The sequence below is a fragment of the Thunnus albacares genome, chromosome 18 (assembly GCF_914725855.1).
Source record: "Thunnus albacares chromosome 18, fThuAlb1.1, whole genome shotgun sequence".
NCBI lineage: Eukaryota > Metazoa > Chordata > Actinopteri > Scombriformes > Scombridae > Thunnus > Thunnus albacares.
In genome coordinates this window covers 26,865,144-26,885,383 of record NC_058123.1, presented here as the reverse complement: position 1 = coordinate 26,885,383, position 20,240 = coordinate 26,865,144, and the positions used below count along the sequence as shown (strand labels likewise).

The window sequence follows — 20,240 nt, the reverse complement described above, 5'->3', positions numbered from 1 at the left end:
CCAATTATTTCTGCGAATTGTGACATTTAAAAATGCATCACTGTTTTCGAATGAGTCCAAACAAAGGAGGAACCGAAGAAATTGCAGATCCAGGTGTTTGTCCAACTGTAACAAACTATTTAACATTAAAAACAAACTGCCAAGGACAGAAAGGGCTTTGGCCAAGTTTTAGTTTCATTTCTCTGTCGCTTAACTCCTTCATTGACACTTTAGAAAAGACAACACGAGAGCAAATCCAAAGGCTTTAGTGAAATCACGAGAAAAAGCTGTCCAAAAGTCTTTAACATCAAACAACTTCACAACAGGAAGCGGTTTTGGCAATGATGAAAGCAAAAAGAAAAAAAAGCCCCCATTTTTTTTTTGAGCGCAGTTTTTAACTGCAGATGATTCCAGAGGAGTCCTAGAACCTCTTCATGAATATTCAGTTGAAGGTGGAGCGAAATGGAGCCTGTGGAAGTAACACACTATAATGAAGAAATCGGTCTTGTTTTGTTCTGTACAACAATTGGAGGAACAGAAATCCCACTTCAATCAACCTCCAATTGGGTTTCTGGAATTCCTAAAGACAATTTTTATACTTTCAATGGATTAGGGTTTTATTTTTTATTATTGTTTTTTCCCCCGCAAGTTTTATAAAGTCTCTTGAGTCCAACTTAGTGGTTTCTTTTGTTTCCTGTTTTATGGATCTCAGTTATATGGAAGCCCATTTCCACTAGGAAAAGAAAAAAATACATGTCATATTAGGAATGGCAAACATATTATACTCATGATGAGTCAAAATCAAAGTTAAGTTAATTTCTATGGTCAAAATTATGATATAAATAAAGATTTTGCCTTGCTAAGTCAAAATTGTAAGATTTACTAAGTCAAAACTGTGAGATAGTGTGTATAATTTTTTAAAGCCAAAATTATGACAGGAGTTAACATTTTGACATACTAATGCAAAATTACGCATAAAGTATTTTAGAAGTCAAAAATGACACATAAATATTTCAATATAAATAAAATTACTTTATTTTATAAATAAAATTAAATATTAAAAACAAAATTTGTATCATTTACTGAGTAAAATTAAAGGATTTTTAAAGGACCAGTGTGTAAGATTTATGGGGCTCTAGTGGCAGAAATGGAATATAATATTCATAAGTATGTTTTAATTAGTGTATAATCCCATGAAAATAAAAATCACTGTGTTTTCGTTTAGAATGAGCCCTTTATATCTACATAGGGAGTGGGTCCTTTTCCACGGAGCCCACCATGTTGCACTACCATGTTTCTACAGTAGCCCAGAACGGACAAACCAAACACTGGTTCTAGTTTTTTGGAAGTTTCATGGCCACCGTAGGTTCTCCTACACACTTGGAAGGGGAGGGTGAAGGGAGGGGTATTCAATTGATTGCAATCAGCAACCTCAACACTAGATGCCACAACTGGTCCTTTAAGTCAAAATCACAATACAAAGTTACTTACAAAGACAAAATGATGAGATTTATTGTCAAAATTATAAAATATGATGTCAAAATTACAAGATAGTGCATTAAAATTTAGTACAAACTTTGACTTGCTAAATCATAATTATGACATCTAAGTCAAAATTATGAGATAATGAGTAAAATTATTTTGGACTTGGTATCTAACCATAATGACTTAGTGCTGTGTGCCGGAACTGTGCCAGAAATAAGTATTTTTGTTTTTAATCATTCCTAACTATCCATTCTTTCTTTTAGTGGCAAAAATGGGCTTCCATCAAGGTGAGGTCAGTCCTAACTGTATGTGAAAGATAAGAAGGATTAAAGAGATCATCAAGAACACTGTGCTGTGTTGTTTGTTCCTGTCTTTAAAAGTCCTGGAAACACAAGCTCATTTTCCATTGTGATTGCAATTGTTTCTTTTTACGGTCTGAAAATTCTGTTTCTAATAATCATCTTTTTTGACTCACAAATTTCAATTGGAGCCCCTTCCACCAACTAGCTCCAAACTACACCTCTTTGCTGGGAGTCTGTCCATTTTTCTGTGGCCAGAAGGGTTGGTTGACATAGCATTAAATTTGCTGGCAGCTATCAGTGCAGTGTGCAGATCTTTTGTCTGCATTAGTTGACAAGAAATCTTTTGGCAAACTTTCAGTTTTCCCATGTTTCAACACTGCCAGCTAATCCAGAAATCCATCTATGGAAATCAATTAAGTTTTCTAGGAGTACAATGACCAGATTTCCTCATATTGTTTCCTTGTTTTTTAGCATAGAGGGGTTTCGGTAATCTCTAATTAGCATTGCTGTATCCCACAAATCACCAAGACCAAAACTTTTCTCTGCAACAAGCACTCTGGATGAAATCAGACACTGAAAACCAGCATATGAATCTGATCACCAGAGTGCATTAATTTTGAAGAGTCTTTGAAGAGTTTGGTCTAAGGAGGTTTTGAGAAATCATGAAAGGATATTTAGGGGGCATTGTTCGGAATGTGAGATTGTCTGTCTCACTTCAACATAAAGTTGTATCCTTTCGAAATCCTTTTCTAGAGTTAAACAGAATTTCAGACGACTTTGTTGACTTGTGCTGTCCCTCGGGGTGTTTTCAGAAAAGTATTCAGGAGCTTCAGAAGGTTTTGGACCTTGTAAAACCAATGCCATTTTTTTCTATTGTAAGAGTTGGGTCAAAGAAGGTCATATATGAGATTCTTCAACTTCACCAACCAGTTTTTTCCCATCTTTAACCTTTGCGGACCAAAAAACAAGCCCATCATCCAGAAGTATCGATCCTGTGTTTCTCTGTAGTGAGAATTTCTTTTTTTTAAGTCTTGATTCTTGTCTTTGATGGTCTGAGGAACAAGTGCTTCAGATGTTTCAACATGTGTTGCATTTTGTTTCTGTCCTGGGGGAGGGGCTCAGGATGTCAGCAAAATCTTACGAAGTTTTGACCAGATCGTAGACATAAATGAGGAAGTCATCGTCGAACTTGATGAAGTAGACGGAGGGCTTGGCCTCCACCTGGTGGATGACCATGCCTGTTCGCTTGCCCCCGTCCTCTTTGGCGTACTCGACCTGTTTACCCACCAGACTGTCCACCACTTCGCCAGGCTCCCTCTCTGCCGGGACGCTGTCATCTACAGAAAGATGAAGTGAGAGATGTTTGCACTTATTGGTATTAACATCCTCATGCTTACCTGTTTTTTTTTCTTTTTGTCAAACACAGAAAAAAAATGTATCTGACAAATTAAAAAAAAGATATATAATATTTTGGAAAATACCTGTTTGATCTTATTTATCTCTGTGTAAGATAGCAATCACAGACAAAATGAGTAATCTAAACAGTAATGTATTTGTAAATTTCCAACATGCAGTATAAGCACAGTAAGAAAAACTGTTAACTGTTGTCCTAGAGTGTCTGTCCTGCCAATCTAAATCAGCACAAAATAAAAATTAAAAATTAAAAAATTAAAGTGAATATAAATGTAATCCCTACCCAGATATAATCTATATACTCAAGACACATAAAGGGACAAGGTGGTTTCAGGTAGGTTGCTCTTTAAAATCTCCACCTGTTTAAATAAAGGTTGAATAAAATAAGTTCACTCACTGGAGTCAGGCATAATGCGAAGGTCTCCCTCTTTGTAGTCGTCCAGCAGCTGGTACATATATAGGACAGGGTCTTTCTCGTACGTAATGTAAAACCAGGTGGTCATGATGGGAGCCCGGGCCAGCACCATCCCCCTCCACTCCTCCTTCGGACCCTCCTCTGTCTCAAACATGTGCTCCACCGCTTTACCTATCATGGTGTCCGCCAGGTTGACATCTGTCAGACGGGATTTAGCTGCCGGGATAAAAATTCAAAATAAGACAAGAGTCACTTTCCAGACAGTTATATATACATTTTAGAAAAAAAATACCACAGCCATGTTTGCAGCCCTGTGATGCTGTGATTAATATTTATCCTCACGGTGGCGCCACAGGAAAATCTCAGACTCAGCTTGTCAGGCAACTTTACACTGCCAAACACTGCTCAGTTTTAATCATTGTAACTTGGACTTGGTCAGCCTCAGCTGTACTTTGACCTTAATGCTCATCTCAGCATGTTGGCATACTAATGCTAGCACATTAGTATGTCAACATGCCCACAGTTATCTATTAAATGTTATCATGCTGACTTTTAGCATGTAACATAGCATTTTAATATGCTAATATACTACCTATTAGCAGGACATTAATTAAAAAATGTTAGCATGTTGTGTTATGATGCAAAAATTAACATACTACTATGCTAAATTAAATGTTAGCATATTATACTAACATGCTGAACGTTAGCATGGTATCACGTTTTGCCAACATTAACATGCAAATTTATTAAATACTAGCAATACTGCACTAAGTTAGCATGTTTTGTTTGCAAAATGCAAAATTAACATGTTAATATACTAAACATTTCCATGTTAGACATGCTTAATGTGAGTATGTATCCTTTTATGCCAATATTATTATTAGTAGAAAACATTAGCATGTTACAATGACATGCTAGCATAAGTTCTGCTAACATTAACCGGCTACTACAGTAAACATTAGTATCTTACACTATGCTAAATGCTAGCATGTTATGTTTCGCCTACAGCAGTGTAATGTGTTAAATAAATGCAATAACATTTACATTTTTGCTGGTAGGAAATGTTCAAAAATCTTTATTGTTTTGTTTTCAAGTTGCAAAACTGTAAGAATAAATACTTGCTTCCTAAAACTAGTAAACTAATTGTGCAGCCCTCTTCTTACCCAGTCTGTCAGGGAGCACCTCCAGCCCCTGAACCCTCTCGTCTTTATGGAGCTCCAGACCGTAAACACAGTCAAAACCATCATATTTTATCAGATAGAGAGACGGGTTCACTGGCACCTGGTGGACACACATAAGTTTGAAAAAGTTTTGGTTCTCCATCTTTTTTGTGCTTCTATCCACATATTGTCAGTCCACAGTAATCAACAGTAATACACATCTTGGTTTGCTGGAAGCAAGCAGCAGTGATGGTGTATGCAGACAGAATGAGCACTTTATGTTTAATATGCATTGACAAGTGTTAGGAATAGGTGATAGACATATGAATGAATTTTATATGGAACGACTTCTGTGCCTGCCGGAGCTGCCGCACAGCTCAATTAGATCCTAATTCAGTCAGTAACTACTCAACTCTCTAGTTACCTGGTCGAGCACAGTTCCTTTCCAGATCACGTGTCCTCCTCCTTCCTTCCACACATGTTGGATCCTGCAGCCGACGATGTTGCGTCGTGGCTGTGACAGAACTTTGGTGGTTGGACCCAGACTGCTCTTATGTTTTCTTTCAGGAGACATGAAACAACAAAGTCAACATTAACTGCTATGAGATAGTGTATAGTGTTTGTACTTTGAGTTGAATGTGTTGAATGCCCTACAGTGGAACATCTTTTTTAATGTCATGTTTCCTGCTCCAGGAAATTTGAGGACAATTATTTTTTCCATGACAAATATAAATGAGCTGCAAATGGTTTTAACTCACTTATGGGGATTCTTTTTCTTCATCATATTTGCAGAAACACCTGCCTGCCCTGAGTTGAAAAATAAATCACAGCACATTCAGCAACACTGCCATCCACAAATTACAAATTACGGTTTTATGTGTTTTAGCCCATTACATATATATCTTGGTAAAAAAAAAAAAAAAAACTTCCAGAGAACTGAAACCTGCTCGTGATTCAATAACCCATCACAATCAATGTTGAGTCAACTTTATTTTTCTGTTATTATTGTGCAGTAATACAGTTATGAGTTGGGACTATAATGAATGTGTTCATGGATGATCTAATATCCAAATTTTTGAGAGTCAGCTCCTGAAATTCATTGCATTGACAAGCTCTGTTGTGTGAAAAATCAATCTAGGAGACAAACAATAATCCTGCTGTATGCGGTATCCTTGAACTCAACAGGGTTTTCCAGGATTTTTCCAAAACAAAATAAAAGTTGACCCAACACAGACTGGGTTATCTCTTTGCAGCTTGTTTCAAATCTCTGCAAGCAGCAAGCTACTATTTTTTATAGTTATTTGTTCTTAATTAGGCATCTATAGGCTAAAGGTCATTTCATTATACTTGTACAGTGACTATTAAGTTATCTTATCTGATCTAACTAGCACCATGAAGTGTCTGCGTGTTTAATTTTAATAGCTGTGTGTTTCCTGGCAGAGAGAGTGACCTCTGACCTGTATCAGCTGTGTCTCTGTGTCCCGGAGGGCTCTTCATTCATCTGGAGGCAGGGAGGCAGCCAGGCTGCCCAGCCACACAGCTACAACACAAACCTGTCCAGGGCTGAAACAACAGGAGGAGAAAGACAAAAACACATTATCTCCAGTGAGGAATTACAGAATGACTACCAGTGACAACTTGCAGCCAAAATGTCCAAAGATCCATACACCATCCTGCTGGGCTCAGATCAGATCATCTATGAACTTTACTGACATCTACTGGTGACAAGCAAGAATTACAACAACAACAACAGACCTCATGTAGTGTCTGACAACTGTTGCCTAGGCTGACAGAGATCAACATGGCATATGATGTTGGCTGCTCTTCCCCAGTCATGACTAACTGGGTCACAAACATTCAGTGTGATGTTAAATATCATGACGTTGGTGACTGATGGTGATTTGTCTAAGTTGCATGCTGGAAATTTTACATTATCAAATCAGTTTGGTGACCAAAAAATCTACTCAGAGGAATATTTTGGGGAATTCTCTTGTTTGATATACATCTAGGACGTGTTTAGCCTAGTTTAGCACAAAGACTGGAAGCCAGGGGAAACTGCTAGCCTACCTCCATCAAAAGTGACACCACTCCTGTCAGATTTATAATTCTTGTGTGGAAACCCTTTGCTACACACTTTTCAGTACGATTAGATATCGAACCTCAATTCTTCTTTGGTACCAACTGAAACATATCCATAGCACTACTGAAAGCCAGGTCAAGGAGTGAAAGATGACATCAAATGTCTGGTCAGACTTTTTTTTTATTGTTTACTTATTCTTCATTCAGACAGTTTCCAATTTAAATAATAATTTTGCCAATTTTAACTGTATTTTATTTAGTCAATGTTCTTGTGTACAACTGCTTGTGTTTAGACAACATGTAACATTTGAGAACTGGCAAGCTAACATGCCTTACAGTTAGCATGTTAACATACATGTAAAATACTGCTGAATGTTCTCATGCAGACTTTTGCCATGTAATATTAAGCATGTTAGCATACTAATATACTAACCATTAGCATGTTACACTACCATGCTAAATGTTGAATGTTATTATAGTCTGCCAACATTAACATGCCAATATACAAAACATTAGCATGTTACTATCATGCTAAATGTAAAAAAGTAAAGTTTGGTATTATTATCAACCTGGTGAACATCAACAAATTACAATGGCAATGGGTTAATTAGTGATAAGTTAATTTAATATTTGATGATACTAAAAAGGCACTCAGTGTTGCTCAGTCCGGCTGTGACCAAAATCACTGCTTACTATATAGTGCACGACATTTACCCTTTGCCATTTCATTTGAGAGTCTGAATGCTGATATATCCACTATTCCACAATGGAACAAAAAAGTAGTGTCCATGCTAACAATCCCACAATGCAATACTCCACATTTTTTAGACATGAAAATAGCCATCATGCAACTCTACAGCTGATGGTGATGACGCAAAATGATGATGATTAGAAAGTGTTTTGCTGCTCACTATTTTGAGTGAACTATTTAGTGTCTGTTATATAGGGAGTAGTGAATAAGTGGATAAGGGAATGATTTCGGACACAGCCTCTGTGTCTATCCATTGCTAAATTTAAACTACAACAGATGACTGCAGGTTTGGTATTATTTACCCCGTCTCCAGTATATAGCAGTGTTGAGATGTTTAGCAGTTTTCTGGGTTTTCAGGCTTCAGGCTTCAAGGCTTTAAACACATAGTTATTACTTTAACAAAACTGCCAGACGATCACGCAGTCATGGTTATGTTTTTATATGACGGTGTCTGTCAGTGACTGATAACAGGAGAATAACTTTAAAATTATAGATGCAACAATGACAACTAAGAGAACTCAATTCGCTGAGGAAGACCATGAGATGCAGTTGAAAGCCCTGGAAAAGCTAGTATTTAGAGCTTGGGTTAAGACGTTTTTTGGTCAAAGTAAATCTCTTATCGAACCATTCTGGTTGGTAATCTGGTTGGGAACAGCAGGGGGCAACATGATGCGTGTCAGCTACAGTCAGCCAGTCTGCTTATATATAGTCAATGGCTCTGACAGTGAGGGTCTCTGATGCATTTTGATTGTGTAGCCTCTGGTTGACATTTCTGCCCTGAACTCTGACTGCAGGCTGCATTAGTCATCATTAGGAAAGAGACCCTCTGTGTATTATTAATCACAGCAGCGCTTTGGAATAAAGCTTCACTCAACACCTCAGCACTGTTTAAGCCAGCACAACCAGGAGGTGGGTGTTAAATGCCTACCTCATTGGTACTTCAGATTACTTACTGATTGAGGGAAATGTGTTACTGACTGTCTATCCCTGTTGGACTATGACTGGTTAGTGGATCGACTGAAAATAAAGCTGTATTATGGGACATGTAGTATCCAGTGTTTTTGCATCTTAGCCCATAAAATAGTCAAAAAGTCAGGATGTCTTGGCCTCTGCTGCTTCCTTGATAGCCTACTACAAATCGTTGACAATAAGGGGCAGCCCTACTACTTACTGTCACTTGTTATGGAGGAAACGATTCATCAGTTAAAAAAAAAATAAAAAATCAACAGCCTATTCACATGAAAATGAAAATAATGTGAACTTTTACTGAATATAAAATGTGAAATCTACACCAGCGAGTAACAATTTTGTTAAAAAAAAAAAAAACATAAAATGTGGATTGGTGGGGGAGGAAGATAGCAGTGTCAGATCAGCCTGAAATGGATCAGCCTCCGAAAGGTTTCATGTCCTGAACATAAGACTTTAATTATTGATCAGTGGAGCTTGTGAGGAAGGCTTGCAGTGTATATTTATCTGCAGGCAGGCTGTCATGTAACACATTTGACCCTCTAACAGTTCACTGTAACCTTCAATGTCTGCTCTGCTCAAGACCTTTACCCCACCATAAAATCTTCAACTACACTTACTAAAGGAAAACTGAAAATAAAAAAATACTTTGTGGAAAAACTCAAACGGAGATAGTTTTATTGACGGATCCACAGATGTTTGTTTGTTTGCCCAGTATCTGGTATCAGAGGAGCTGTGGTGGGTTTGTCTGACCTCTCAGTGATGATATGAAAGGTTATATCACATGAAAACAGACATAAGTTCATACTCTCTACACCAAACAGAAATAGAGTTCTGACCAGGCCTTAAACTGAGACCCAACCCCTGCATGTACCCACATCCTTAAGACCAAACCTGACTGAGCCGAGTTGGCATTAAGCCCAAATTAAACAACACAAATTTGGCTTTCTGCCCAACCTGAGGCTATATTTTCGCTTTAAGTCTTTCACTGCTGACTGTTAGCTCACCAACCAAATGCAACACATTGGTTAGTACAGTCAAAGGGTGAAAAGGGGAAATTTCTTAATGAAATGAATTTCAAAATAACCAAACATGAACCTGACCTGAGTACAAACTCTCATGCAACAAAACTGCTACCTGAAACTCAATACTTTGTTTGGACACGTCGGATTCAGTCCAAGTAGAAAAATTCTATATTGAAAAGATATTTTTAATCATTGTCCACATGGACCAATAAAACAATGTATTTGCCAGCTCAGAGTTTTGACAAAACAGAATTATGCTGAAATGATTAGTCGATTGATCAATTAGTCTATCAAAAAAAAAAGAAAATCAACTGGCAACTATGTCGATTGGTGATTTATCATTGTTTTATGCTAAAAATGTATTGTTTCCACCTTCTTCAAAGGGAATATTTGCTGGTTTTCAATCTATCTAATACTTTGATTTATGTCTGAAAACTTGCTTTAAGTTTAGCAGTAATTTGCACCAGTTAGTCACTAAACTAAGATGGTGGACATGGTAAACATTATCATATTATTATATATTATGCCATTATACAGCCTGACAGGGCCGCTAGCAAGGCTGTAGACTCTTCGTCTTACTTTCAATTCTCAAATACTGAGATCAGTATCGGCCTCTAAAAATTCAGAATCAGTCCAACTAGTAACAATCCCTTATTTCAGTTTATACAACAAATACTTTTGAGTAAAATCTGATGTAGTCTTACCTACAGAGGAAAGTAACTACCAGAAACATAAGAGACATTTAGCAGTGTTTGGCTACAGCTGGTGGTGATTTCCCTCTCGTTGCCCTGAGCAACGCATGATTAGTCATCTGTTGTCATGAGGGGCCAAGCAGTGCTGGACAGGAACGACTCAACGTCATTCTGCCCAGCACCTAACTTCAATATACTGAAACCAGAGAGGTTGAGCCCAGACACACACACACACTGTACTGGAACTGTAAGGATCTCCTGAGTGAAAAACCTACTAAACACTGAACATTTCACTCTGTTCTCAGCCAAAACATCTGGATCACATCAAGTCCCAGCACTGCACAAACCAAGACATTCATTTCAGCTCCGTGATTCCACAAGTAAAAAGAAGTGGTCGAACGATTACTCGGGCTGACATCTGGCATTTTTAGATGATCAGCATCAGTTGGTGACTGCGCTCATGAGGCCAATAAACAAGACCGCTAGAGGGCTTTTAATTTGAAACAGATATAGGAAGTGGCGGCATTTGGCCAAGCAATGGCGTAACTTCATCACTCAGTCAGTCCCCATCAGTCAGTCAGTCAGACAGTCCTGGACTTTGGTGTTTATAGGACTGGCCCTGCTGTTGCAGTCCAGCCAAAAAAATGTCTGCAGACACATCTGTTGGCAGCCTTACAGAGTTGCAAAGTTTACTTTTTTGATTACTTGTGGACATTTTTTAAATTTAAAATAACAAGTAGAGTGCAGATCTACATAAGCAAACAGAGACCAGGCAAATTTTTAATTTTCAAATATTGTTTTAAGTGAATATTACATTAGTGTTATATAAATGTTCATTGGGACCAAAAAAAGAGATGCTACTGGGTGCTACTGTGTGCACCAGCATTATTTATTTATTTTTTATTTATTTATTTATGTAGGTATGAAAATTTTCATTCTCCCTCAGAAGCAGGGAGATGCTATCTGCTGATAAATGTTGTTGTTAGGTGCACTGAAACTTTGTTTATTTTTCATTCATAAGTTGTTGTTTGTTTGTTTGGGGGGGTTTTTTTGTTTTTTTTACAAAGTTTAGTCTTTTGATTACCTGTGGACATTTATTTAGTTGACAGATGTTTTTTTTAATTTAAGATAAGTGCACTGCAGACAGAGCGCAGATCTACTTCAGCAAACAGACAATACAGTATGAGAGAGATTTAAAGTGGTTATTTGATTTATTTCTTATGTATATTATATATGTTTCAAATGTTGTTTTCAAACTAAGGGGTCAATGTTTGTTCTCAATTTGCATCATGAGGTACCTATTATTTTTGTATTTGGACATTTGTATAATTGTTATTGATTGTGTAATGTATTGTACAACTGCTTCTACAAGTAACAATGTTTGATGCTCTTTCATGTCTTTGTGTTCTTGAGTGAGAAACATTTCCACGTCAGCAGACAATTATATTAGTGTTAAATAAATGTTCATTTAAGTTCAGAAATTTTGTGTCTCATTTGTTATCATTATTATTATTAAATTGTTGTATTTCATCAGATGCAAAAAAACCCAACATGATATTGGCTTGGCCATCGACTGCCCTGCTCTCTAAATATCTGCATCGGCCATCGAAAAACCCATGATGGTCCACCACTAGTAAAAAGTTTTCACACACACACACACACACATCTTTAAAGTTATAATACTTAGTAATACTGTATTAAAAAAAGAAAACTTCAGTGTTTACATCCCAGCTTGTTTTCTCTGAGATAACAGTCAAGTAGAAACTTGATTAAAAAACACTTGCCTGAAGCATCATTTCAGGGTTTAAATTCAGCCTGTTGAAAACAATCTTGCAGTAATGATTAGTTCACTGTACAACAGAGCTCATATGCATGACAGAAATTTAAATTATTTGACATAAAATTACAAGTAAACTGAAAGCTAGCAAACTGAAACAATAAGACAATCAACAAAATCTTAACATTTTCTACTGTCTTCTGTAGAATTTGAGGTGAGCCCGAGCAATAAAGTGCTACTAAGTGGCAAGAAATGTCAATACAGAGATATCCTTATTAGAAATATTTATGTTATCTGTGACCAATATATATCATTACCAGCTTTTTTCATCCTTTACACAACTATTTCTATCACTTTTCATGTGTACGAGTGAGTCCAACACAATAAATGCCTTCTGAGAGAGATCGTCTGAAAATGTGCACTGGTATCCCCACACTGAAACAATTATCACTTCTCATCCTTTGCTATGACGACCTGCTTTTCACCTCGCCTTCAAGCATTGTTCGTTTGGAACAGCTACAAACACGTTGTGCAAACTAGTTCTTTTCAAGCATAATCCAGCCTGTTGACTCAAGGGACTGTTACAACCTCCAACACTAGGGTCACATGACTGACAGAGACAAACGAAGAAATACGCAACTACTTTTTGTTAGCCTTACAAGGTAATAAAAAAGTAACATATCTGCACATTGTAGCAATCCCTCGAGAGACGCCGGAGAGGAGAGGACTGGTAACATATGTGTTGACGTCATCAAGAAGGGGGGAGTTTCAAGAATGGCAAGTCAAATGATCATCCAAACACTCTCAATTCGCTCAATTTCCTAACAACGAAAGTACAACTCTTATTGTAAAAATAATTAATGTTGAGTTATTCCCAATGTGTTTTCAATGCTCTGAGCACTCTAAACAAAACCCCATTAATTTCCATTGTATTGGAGTAGTGGCGGATATGTGTAAACCTGGTTCAATAAAAAACAAAACTATGAGATGCCACTAATGCTGTTTTTCCATTACCAAGACTTAACGCACCATAGCCTGGATCATCCAGTCCTGAACCTTTGAGGACTTGCAGGGCAAAGGTGGTTGGCTCTGCATTTCCGTTGTATTTTACAAACCAAGAAGGACTGGGACTACGTCATTGAAAAGGTGACCTCGCTTCGCACACGTGTAATTGATAAGGTCATGAAAAGGACGTTGTCAATTGTCCAGAATGTGCTCTCCATTGTTCTTCATTACGATAAATTTTAAATCTTCGCTAATATACACAGAAGCAAAATGGTGGTTACTGCTATGTTGTTGTGTTTGTTGAAGCTGAGATGTCGCGGCACATCTGCTTGACCAATCACAAGTAACAGCCATGAAAGCCAAGCCCGTTCCCCATCAGTACCTGGACTTTGATTTAGTTGCACCTCCTGAAGGGTGCCGACATTTAGCTCCCAGAATATGGACGAAACAACAAAACAACAGGACAACAGCTAGAGGTTCTGTTACGGGTCCCTAAGTCCTGGTACTGGAAAAACACCATATGTGTAAGTGGGATAGCATGATTTTATTTGGGTGAACTGAGTCTTTAAATAAAAATAACAACTGTGGTGGCAGATTGTCCTCTTAATGTGGGAAGACAGATGTGCTGCAGATGTGTTCAAAATACCTTTTTAGGTTTCCACAAACAGTCTAAAATGTCGAAAAAATAGACCAAAACACACTACCATAATCTACCCACATCCTAATGTTCTTTGTTGTTCAGTGGGAGATGAGCATCAGCAGGTCAGCAGCTGGTTGCTGTTCAGAGTTCAGGTTGACCTTTGCTTTGATTTGGTTACAAGTTGGAAAAAGGGGCGTAGCTATCAGCAGACTGGAGCATTCAAATCAGCTTACAACAGCTTCAACAAAAAGTGTCAAATGGGCTGTAAATGCTTTCAATACTTTATTTACTGCATTAGATTTAGAAAATGCTGCAAATGCATCAGTGAAAGGCTGTGCCAAACCAGATCCTGTGTTAAAAATAAAGGTTTTTACAGCTTTCAGCCCACAGTTTGACAGTTGTTTCAGACCGTTTCCCTTTGTGTCTTTCCTTTTTTTTCAATCAAAGGTTGGTAGTTTGACCACCACATAGCTAACTGGCTTGGGAAATTAATAAATATACAGTCATCCTCTGCACTGACAAACGACCAAGCAGGTTCTGCAGGGCCAACGTCAGCCATGTTGCTCGCTTATTTCACTCATAATTATTTACATCCCCAGATCAGGAGAAAAGGGGGGCGGACAGGGGCCCCAGACCAGGGTACTGTCGGGCGGTATTTCTGCAGAAAAGGCAGAAATCTCCCAGACAGAAAGAAAGCAGCAGACTGGGTCTCTGTCTGTCTGCTGCTTCCCCCGCCCCTCCCCCGCCAGACCAACCGTCGGCGGGAGAACGCCACCGATAAAACGAGCGCTCAGTGTGTTGTTCGCGGCTGCTTACCTGCGGGCTGACTAGCTGGCTAACAGACAGGTGCGTGTTTGTTTCTGTCTTACCGTTATTAATTTTTACAAACGGAGGTCGAAGCGGACTGCGGTGGGTATTCTCGCCTTCTGCTGTCTGTCCACAGAGCCCGTTTCGACTTCACAGGAACCAGCAGAGACTCCACAGCCATCTCACCGCGGAGAGTTAAGCAACACGCGACAAAGCAACACACGTCCGGTCGAGCCTTTCACAATAAAAGTGTTACTGACTGAAACGGCTCAGAAAGGATAAACTGACGAGAGGTGAAAGTACATGTGACAAAATATATTTTATTACATTCAAATAAAAGGCAGCTGGGGCCATATGTAAACTAATGTTAGGTTTATGCAAAGGAGCATTTAGGAGCATTAATATTATATCATATCATCTCCTGTCTGCCTTCCCAGTCAGATTCCAATCATTGACTGTATATTGAAGGTGGACATTTTAAATAATTTCAATATTTGAGTACTCTCATTAAATTATTATAGAGTATTAGTAGTATTATAGAGTACTCAAGTGCTCCCCAAAAAAAGTCTAACATAAGAATAGGCTCTGAAGAACACCCAAGCAAAAATATATGTACGCAAGTTTAACGTTACACAGCTTGCACTGCACATTCATTTGGAAGTATTTCAACAATACTTCCAAACATATATAGATGTTTTTTTTTACAAATAAAAAAGATGGGATTACTCTATATGTTGAACAAATACTGACATCCCAATCAAGTACTCAAGTACTCGAGTACTCATGCCCATCCCTATTGTATATAAATATGGATAACACGTCTCCACTACCTACTGCTCCTTTCCAGGTGCTGCCATCTTGCTTGTGTGGCGTCATTTGGAGCCAGAATCTGCGCAGTACAGACAAGAAGGGTCTGTCTGCAGTCTTGCAGACCTACACGACACACCCACTTTACTACATGACACACCCACTTTACTACATGACACACCCACTTTACTACACGACACACCCACTTTACTACATGAAACACCCACTTTACTACATGACACGCCTACTTCACTACATGACATTGTAATAGCATGTTTCATGACACACACCCCTGACCCCTAGAGCTGAAATTACACTTTCTGTGTCCGCAAGGGTCCGCGTGACATAAATTTTGTCACCAGAGGGTGTACACGTAAGCTCTGTGCGGACATGTGCGTCCCTAATTTGTTGTGACTGGTCTGCACAGTTACAACGCTGTGTTCCTGTAGACACCGATCTACTGTGCATGTGTGGAACGCGTCCTCCAAGCAGACTCCAGAAAGTAGTATAAACAGAACTATAACGCGTCCGTGGTTTCCGCAGCTGTCCGTGTACGCGTCTGCTCGGGAGTATATCTGTTGCTTAACCTTTACCCTAAACATCTCACTGCTCTTGCCTAAACCTAGTTTTTTAATTTTATTTGACTTTTTTTTTGTTGTTGTTGTTGTTTGGCTCATGCCCCATCCACTAAGGGGGCGGGATTTATGACATATACTGCAGCCAGCCACTAGGGGGCAATCAAGATGTTTTGGCTTCACTTTTGGGAGCCCTCATGACGTCCATCTTTATATACAGTGAATGCTTCCAATACAGTGTTAAGTTAATGTTTGTGCTAGCCTAGTTAAGCACAAAGACTGGAAGCAGGGGAAAACGGTGAACCTAACTCCATCAAAAGCAAATATTTAAACTTTCCAACAACTCAAAAACAGTCTGATTTAAATGTTATATATTGTGAACAGGTGTGGAGATGTGAAACAGGACACACTGTGGTTTTAGCAGCACTTAGCATTGGAGATATTTTTTCATATAACAACCTAATAACACACCAAGCACATAATCTATCATTAGCTAGGAGAAGCTGACACTGGCAAGACATGTAATGTAAGACATGTCATTTTGAATATACAGATCTCCTTTAAACATGAATGTATTTTCTGCTAAATAGACACAAATCACATAATAACAAAGAAAGAAAAAGGCCCCTTGTAATTTACATTTTATTTATCTAACAATAAGTACATTTAAACTAATGTTTTATATGGAATTTGTATTTACTTGTATTTGTATAATCGCATTCTGAACTAGTTTGACCTCAATGACATACTAATAAAATCTAACAGCAGACTATACAGTAAATCAAAATCAAATACAAAAGAGGTAAAAAAGAATTGGATTGTAACATAGTGTAAAAATTTCAGCTTTTATTTTACTTTAACGCCACACCTCCGGCCTCATTGCCGCAAACTTGACGTTCCTCACTTTCTCTCCCCGCCCCTGCCTCGCTCTGCCAAATAGTGCGACCGAGAAGAAATACAAGAACACTGACTGCTGCATTACGCTGTTTTTCCTTGCTTAATAGTGATCCGTCCTGCTGTTGAATGCGACAGTGGAGAAGACCGACAGAAAGAGAGATAAATACAGACAGACAGACGGATAAATAGATACAGACAGACAGAATAAGACAAGGAGACAAACAGGCAGACAAACAGAAGGAACAGTCAGACTGACATAGTTCAGACGGTTGATTAATTAATAAAATTAATTATTATAAGGTCTGTATCTTGACAGTTATGAAAGCTGAATGTTCTTATTTGTCCTGGCAGAGCTGTGATGTGGTTGAAAGCGAGCTCCTGAGTTTACAGTTGGTCAGTGTTCACTTCTGAGTGAACAGACCTCACTTTCAAGTCTCCTCACACAACATTTTTATACTCGTTTCTTTACTTTGTTTCATTACAAATATTGAAAAAAGTGCTCCATCCTCAGTATATTAGTACTACAGTGGTAACCATGGCAACAACCATCTATGCTGTTTGCCATGGTACACTGCAAAACATCTTATCTTGACATTTAGTCAATTATGGAGTCTTAAAATATGATTGTCTCATTTTTTCATCACATTACCCGCGCTCAGTGGTGAACATGGTAACCATTATACCCAATAAAGATCAGGATGTTGGCACTGTCATTGTGAGCAGTAAGTGCAACATCACACAGTCTCTAGCATGGCTGCAGACTGTTAGTCTTGCTTTTTTGTTTTTGTTTTTTTCCTTTTTTAGCAGCTTATTTGCACCATGACAGCATTTATTATGCAGCGTTTATTCTGAGGTTCTCCCTCGCACACTCTCTCATCAATCAGACAGCTGTCACACACTCAACTATACAAGATACACACTTTTAACTTTCTTTTTTGCAATGCATTTTTATAGAAGAAAAGTTTAATACATAAAAAGCAAATCCTTTGAGGATTTTTCCCCCTTTATCTCTCATTTTCCCCCCTCAAATAATCTCCTTATCACTCAGATTACTTTCTGATCTAAACATCAATGTCCAAATTAAACAAACATGAAAAAGAAAAAAAGAGTAGGGGACGGGAACAAAAGGAAAAAGATTAATATCAGTGACATCTCTTTACTGGCTTATGTAATGGGGTGTATCCCAGAACTGCAATTTTTTAACACATTTCTTTAACTCTATCTATCTACAGTATCTGTCTCACATTCCTTTAAACTGCTGCATGATGGACAGAAGATGTTCGCTGCGTTTCTGGATGCTGCTGTGTTCCTCCTTCAGCCTCTCCTGCTCCTGCAACACCTCCTCCTGAGAAGAGACCCATCAGACAGACAAACAGATAGAAGAGAGAGGTCATTTAAACATAATGCTCCCATATCACAAACAGTAAGTCTCTGATGACTGGTGCTAAGTCTCACTGTGCAATTCGTTTGGTGTGTTCAGTCTCAGCACACTTCAGTTCTGAGGGTTAAAAAGCCTTAAAAATGTACGTTTGTTTCCCGAAAACAAGTTCAGGAAAGAGGCAGCGCTCCAGTGAAAAGTTGAGGAATCACCTCATGTCTTCATACTTTTGAGCATAAAAAATGCTGGATGAGTTTTTCTTAACTGCAATAAGGTGACACAAAGTTGACATAAATTTCACACGAGCTCATGAGAAATTTGCCTCTGGAGAATTAGGGAGTAAAGAACATGGCAGGCCCGTCGTCTTGTGTTGAGATTTACAGTTCAAGTTGTTGGCCAGGCCTGATGCTCCAGATAGCCTGCTGAGGACTCCATGAGTCATATTACTGCTTCAGGTGGCCTTCAGTAATAACATCTTCTTACAAACTATTGTGTGTGCCTGTAGAGCAACCAGACACATCGTGTTTTCAACATGAAATGGAAGCTCATGTGAAGAAGTGCGGATGTGTTAACTGACTCTGAGTCTGCAGAGCTCCCTCCTCTCTCGGTCATTCTCCTCAGCTCTGGCTCGGAGCCACGCCTCATTCTGGGAGCGATGTCTGTCCAGCATCTCCTGCAGCTCCTGACACACACACACACACGCATATACACACACACACACAGGTCAGATTTATCTCACAATACAACAAAACAACACAAAAAATATGTCCAGATGTTTTGTTTTCCTAATATAGTATGATAAAATGGTGAATTAGCATTAGCATGTTATCATGGTAACATGTTATTTTTTTGCTAATGTTAGTGTTAAACAAGGAGATTAAATTAAACAAGATTAGACTACATAGATAAAAGAGACTAGATTATATTAGAATATCTTAGAATATACTATACTATATCAGATTAGATTAGATTACATTAGATTAGATTAGATTAGATTAGACATAATGGATTTGGTTTGATAGATTATATTACATTAGTTGAGATAAATTAGTTGAGATTAGAATAGGTCAAATGATTATAGATTAGATTAGGTAGTTTTACATTAGATTAGATTAGATTAGATGAGATTAGACCAATAGAATGGATTGAATTAAATATATTTGACTCACTTAGAGTAGATTACATTAGATTAGAAAAAATTGATTGTTTGATGTTAGATTAGTTTAGTTAGGGTTTGAATAGATCTAATTAGGTTAGATTACATTACATTACATCTGTTTTGATTACATTTGATTACATCAATTGAGATTAGATTAGATTTGTCGAGATTAGTTGTGATTAGATTAGATTAGGTTAGATTGGACTGGATTAAGGCAGTGATGAACCTGTTGCTGTTGTTGTCTGTGGGCATCATGAGCTTCTTTCTCTCTCTGCAGGGCAGCAGCAGCTTTAGACAACTCTGACTTTTCTCTGGAAAAAATAAATTCAGCTGTGAAAAGATCAATTCAAGTCTGGTAGTTCTAAGGATTTTACATGGAGAGAGTTAATCAATGAATCGGTCAAACAGATGATCTCTGCATCCGTTTTTCCACTTAACCGTGGGTACATCCATAAGAAACATTCTTGTTATTTGTATTAACATTTATATTCTAATGTAAAGATGTGACACAAACTAAATAAAGGTAAACAAACATGTAGGCTAAACGTACCGATCTAGTTTCTGGAACTCCTGGTCCAGCAGAGTGAAGGCTGTCTGGATCATTTTCATGGCCTGATCTCTGACTGTACTGAAGTCTCTGTGGACAAACACCTGCAGGAGGTTATCTGTGTTATTAGTAGTGTGAGCAGACAGCATGCTCCAGCTGCTACAACTTCTGCTGTTACTACTACAAATACTGTTAGAACTACTGCATCAGTTACAGGCCGTTCACACATACACACTCAAAAGCTGGGACAGCAATGGCTGCTATACATTGTTAATGAAACCTGGCTAGAAATTCAGAAAGCGCAGAGCGACCCTACATGGGAAAGTTGATTTAACGGGTCAGAGAGAGGTCAAAAAACTGACCTGTCAGAGCAGAAAATGT

General features: G+C 38.2%; 1 protein-coding gene and 1 long non-coding RNA gene across 2 annotated transcripts; both read right to left on the bottom strand.

The window, feature by feature from the left end:
- Window positions 1-1,328: 1,328 nt before the first annotated feature.
- LOC122967995 (spindlin-1) lies at window positions 1,329-14,707 on the bottom strand. Its single transcript, XM_044332859.1, has 7 exons — window positions 14,559-14,707; window positions 6,212-6,317; window positions 5,513-5,561; window positions 5,179-5,314; window positions 4,758-4,875; window positions 3,577-3,810; window positions 1,329-3,103 (listed from the first exon to the last, which is right to left on the bottom strand). The coding sequence occupies exons 2-7, from the start codon at window positions 6,249-6,251 to the stop codon at window positions 2,904-2,906; spliced, it is 777 nt and encodes a 258-aa protein (XP_044188794.1). The 5' UTR covers window positions 6,252-6,317; window positions 14,559-14,707; the 3' UTR covers window positions 1,329-2,903.
- Window positions 14,708-18,036: 3,329 nt separating this feature from the next.
- LOC122967996 lies at window positions 18,037-19,581 on the bottom strand. The gene is made up of 3 exons (XR_006398735.1): window positions 19,539-19,581; window positions 18,731-18,835; window positions 18,037-18,120 (listed from the first exon to the last, which is right to left on the bottom strand). It is a non-coding gene; the product is annotated as an uncharacterized LOC122967996 (long non-coding RNA).
- Between the last annotated feature and the right edge of the window lie 659 nt (window positions 19,582-20,240).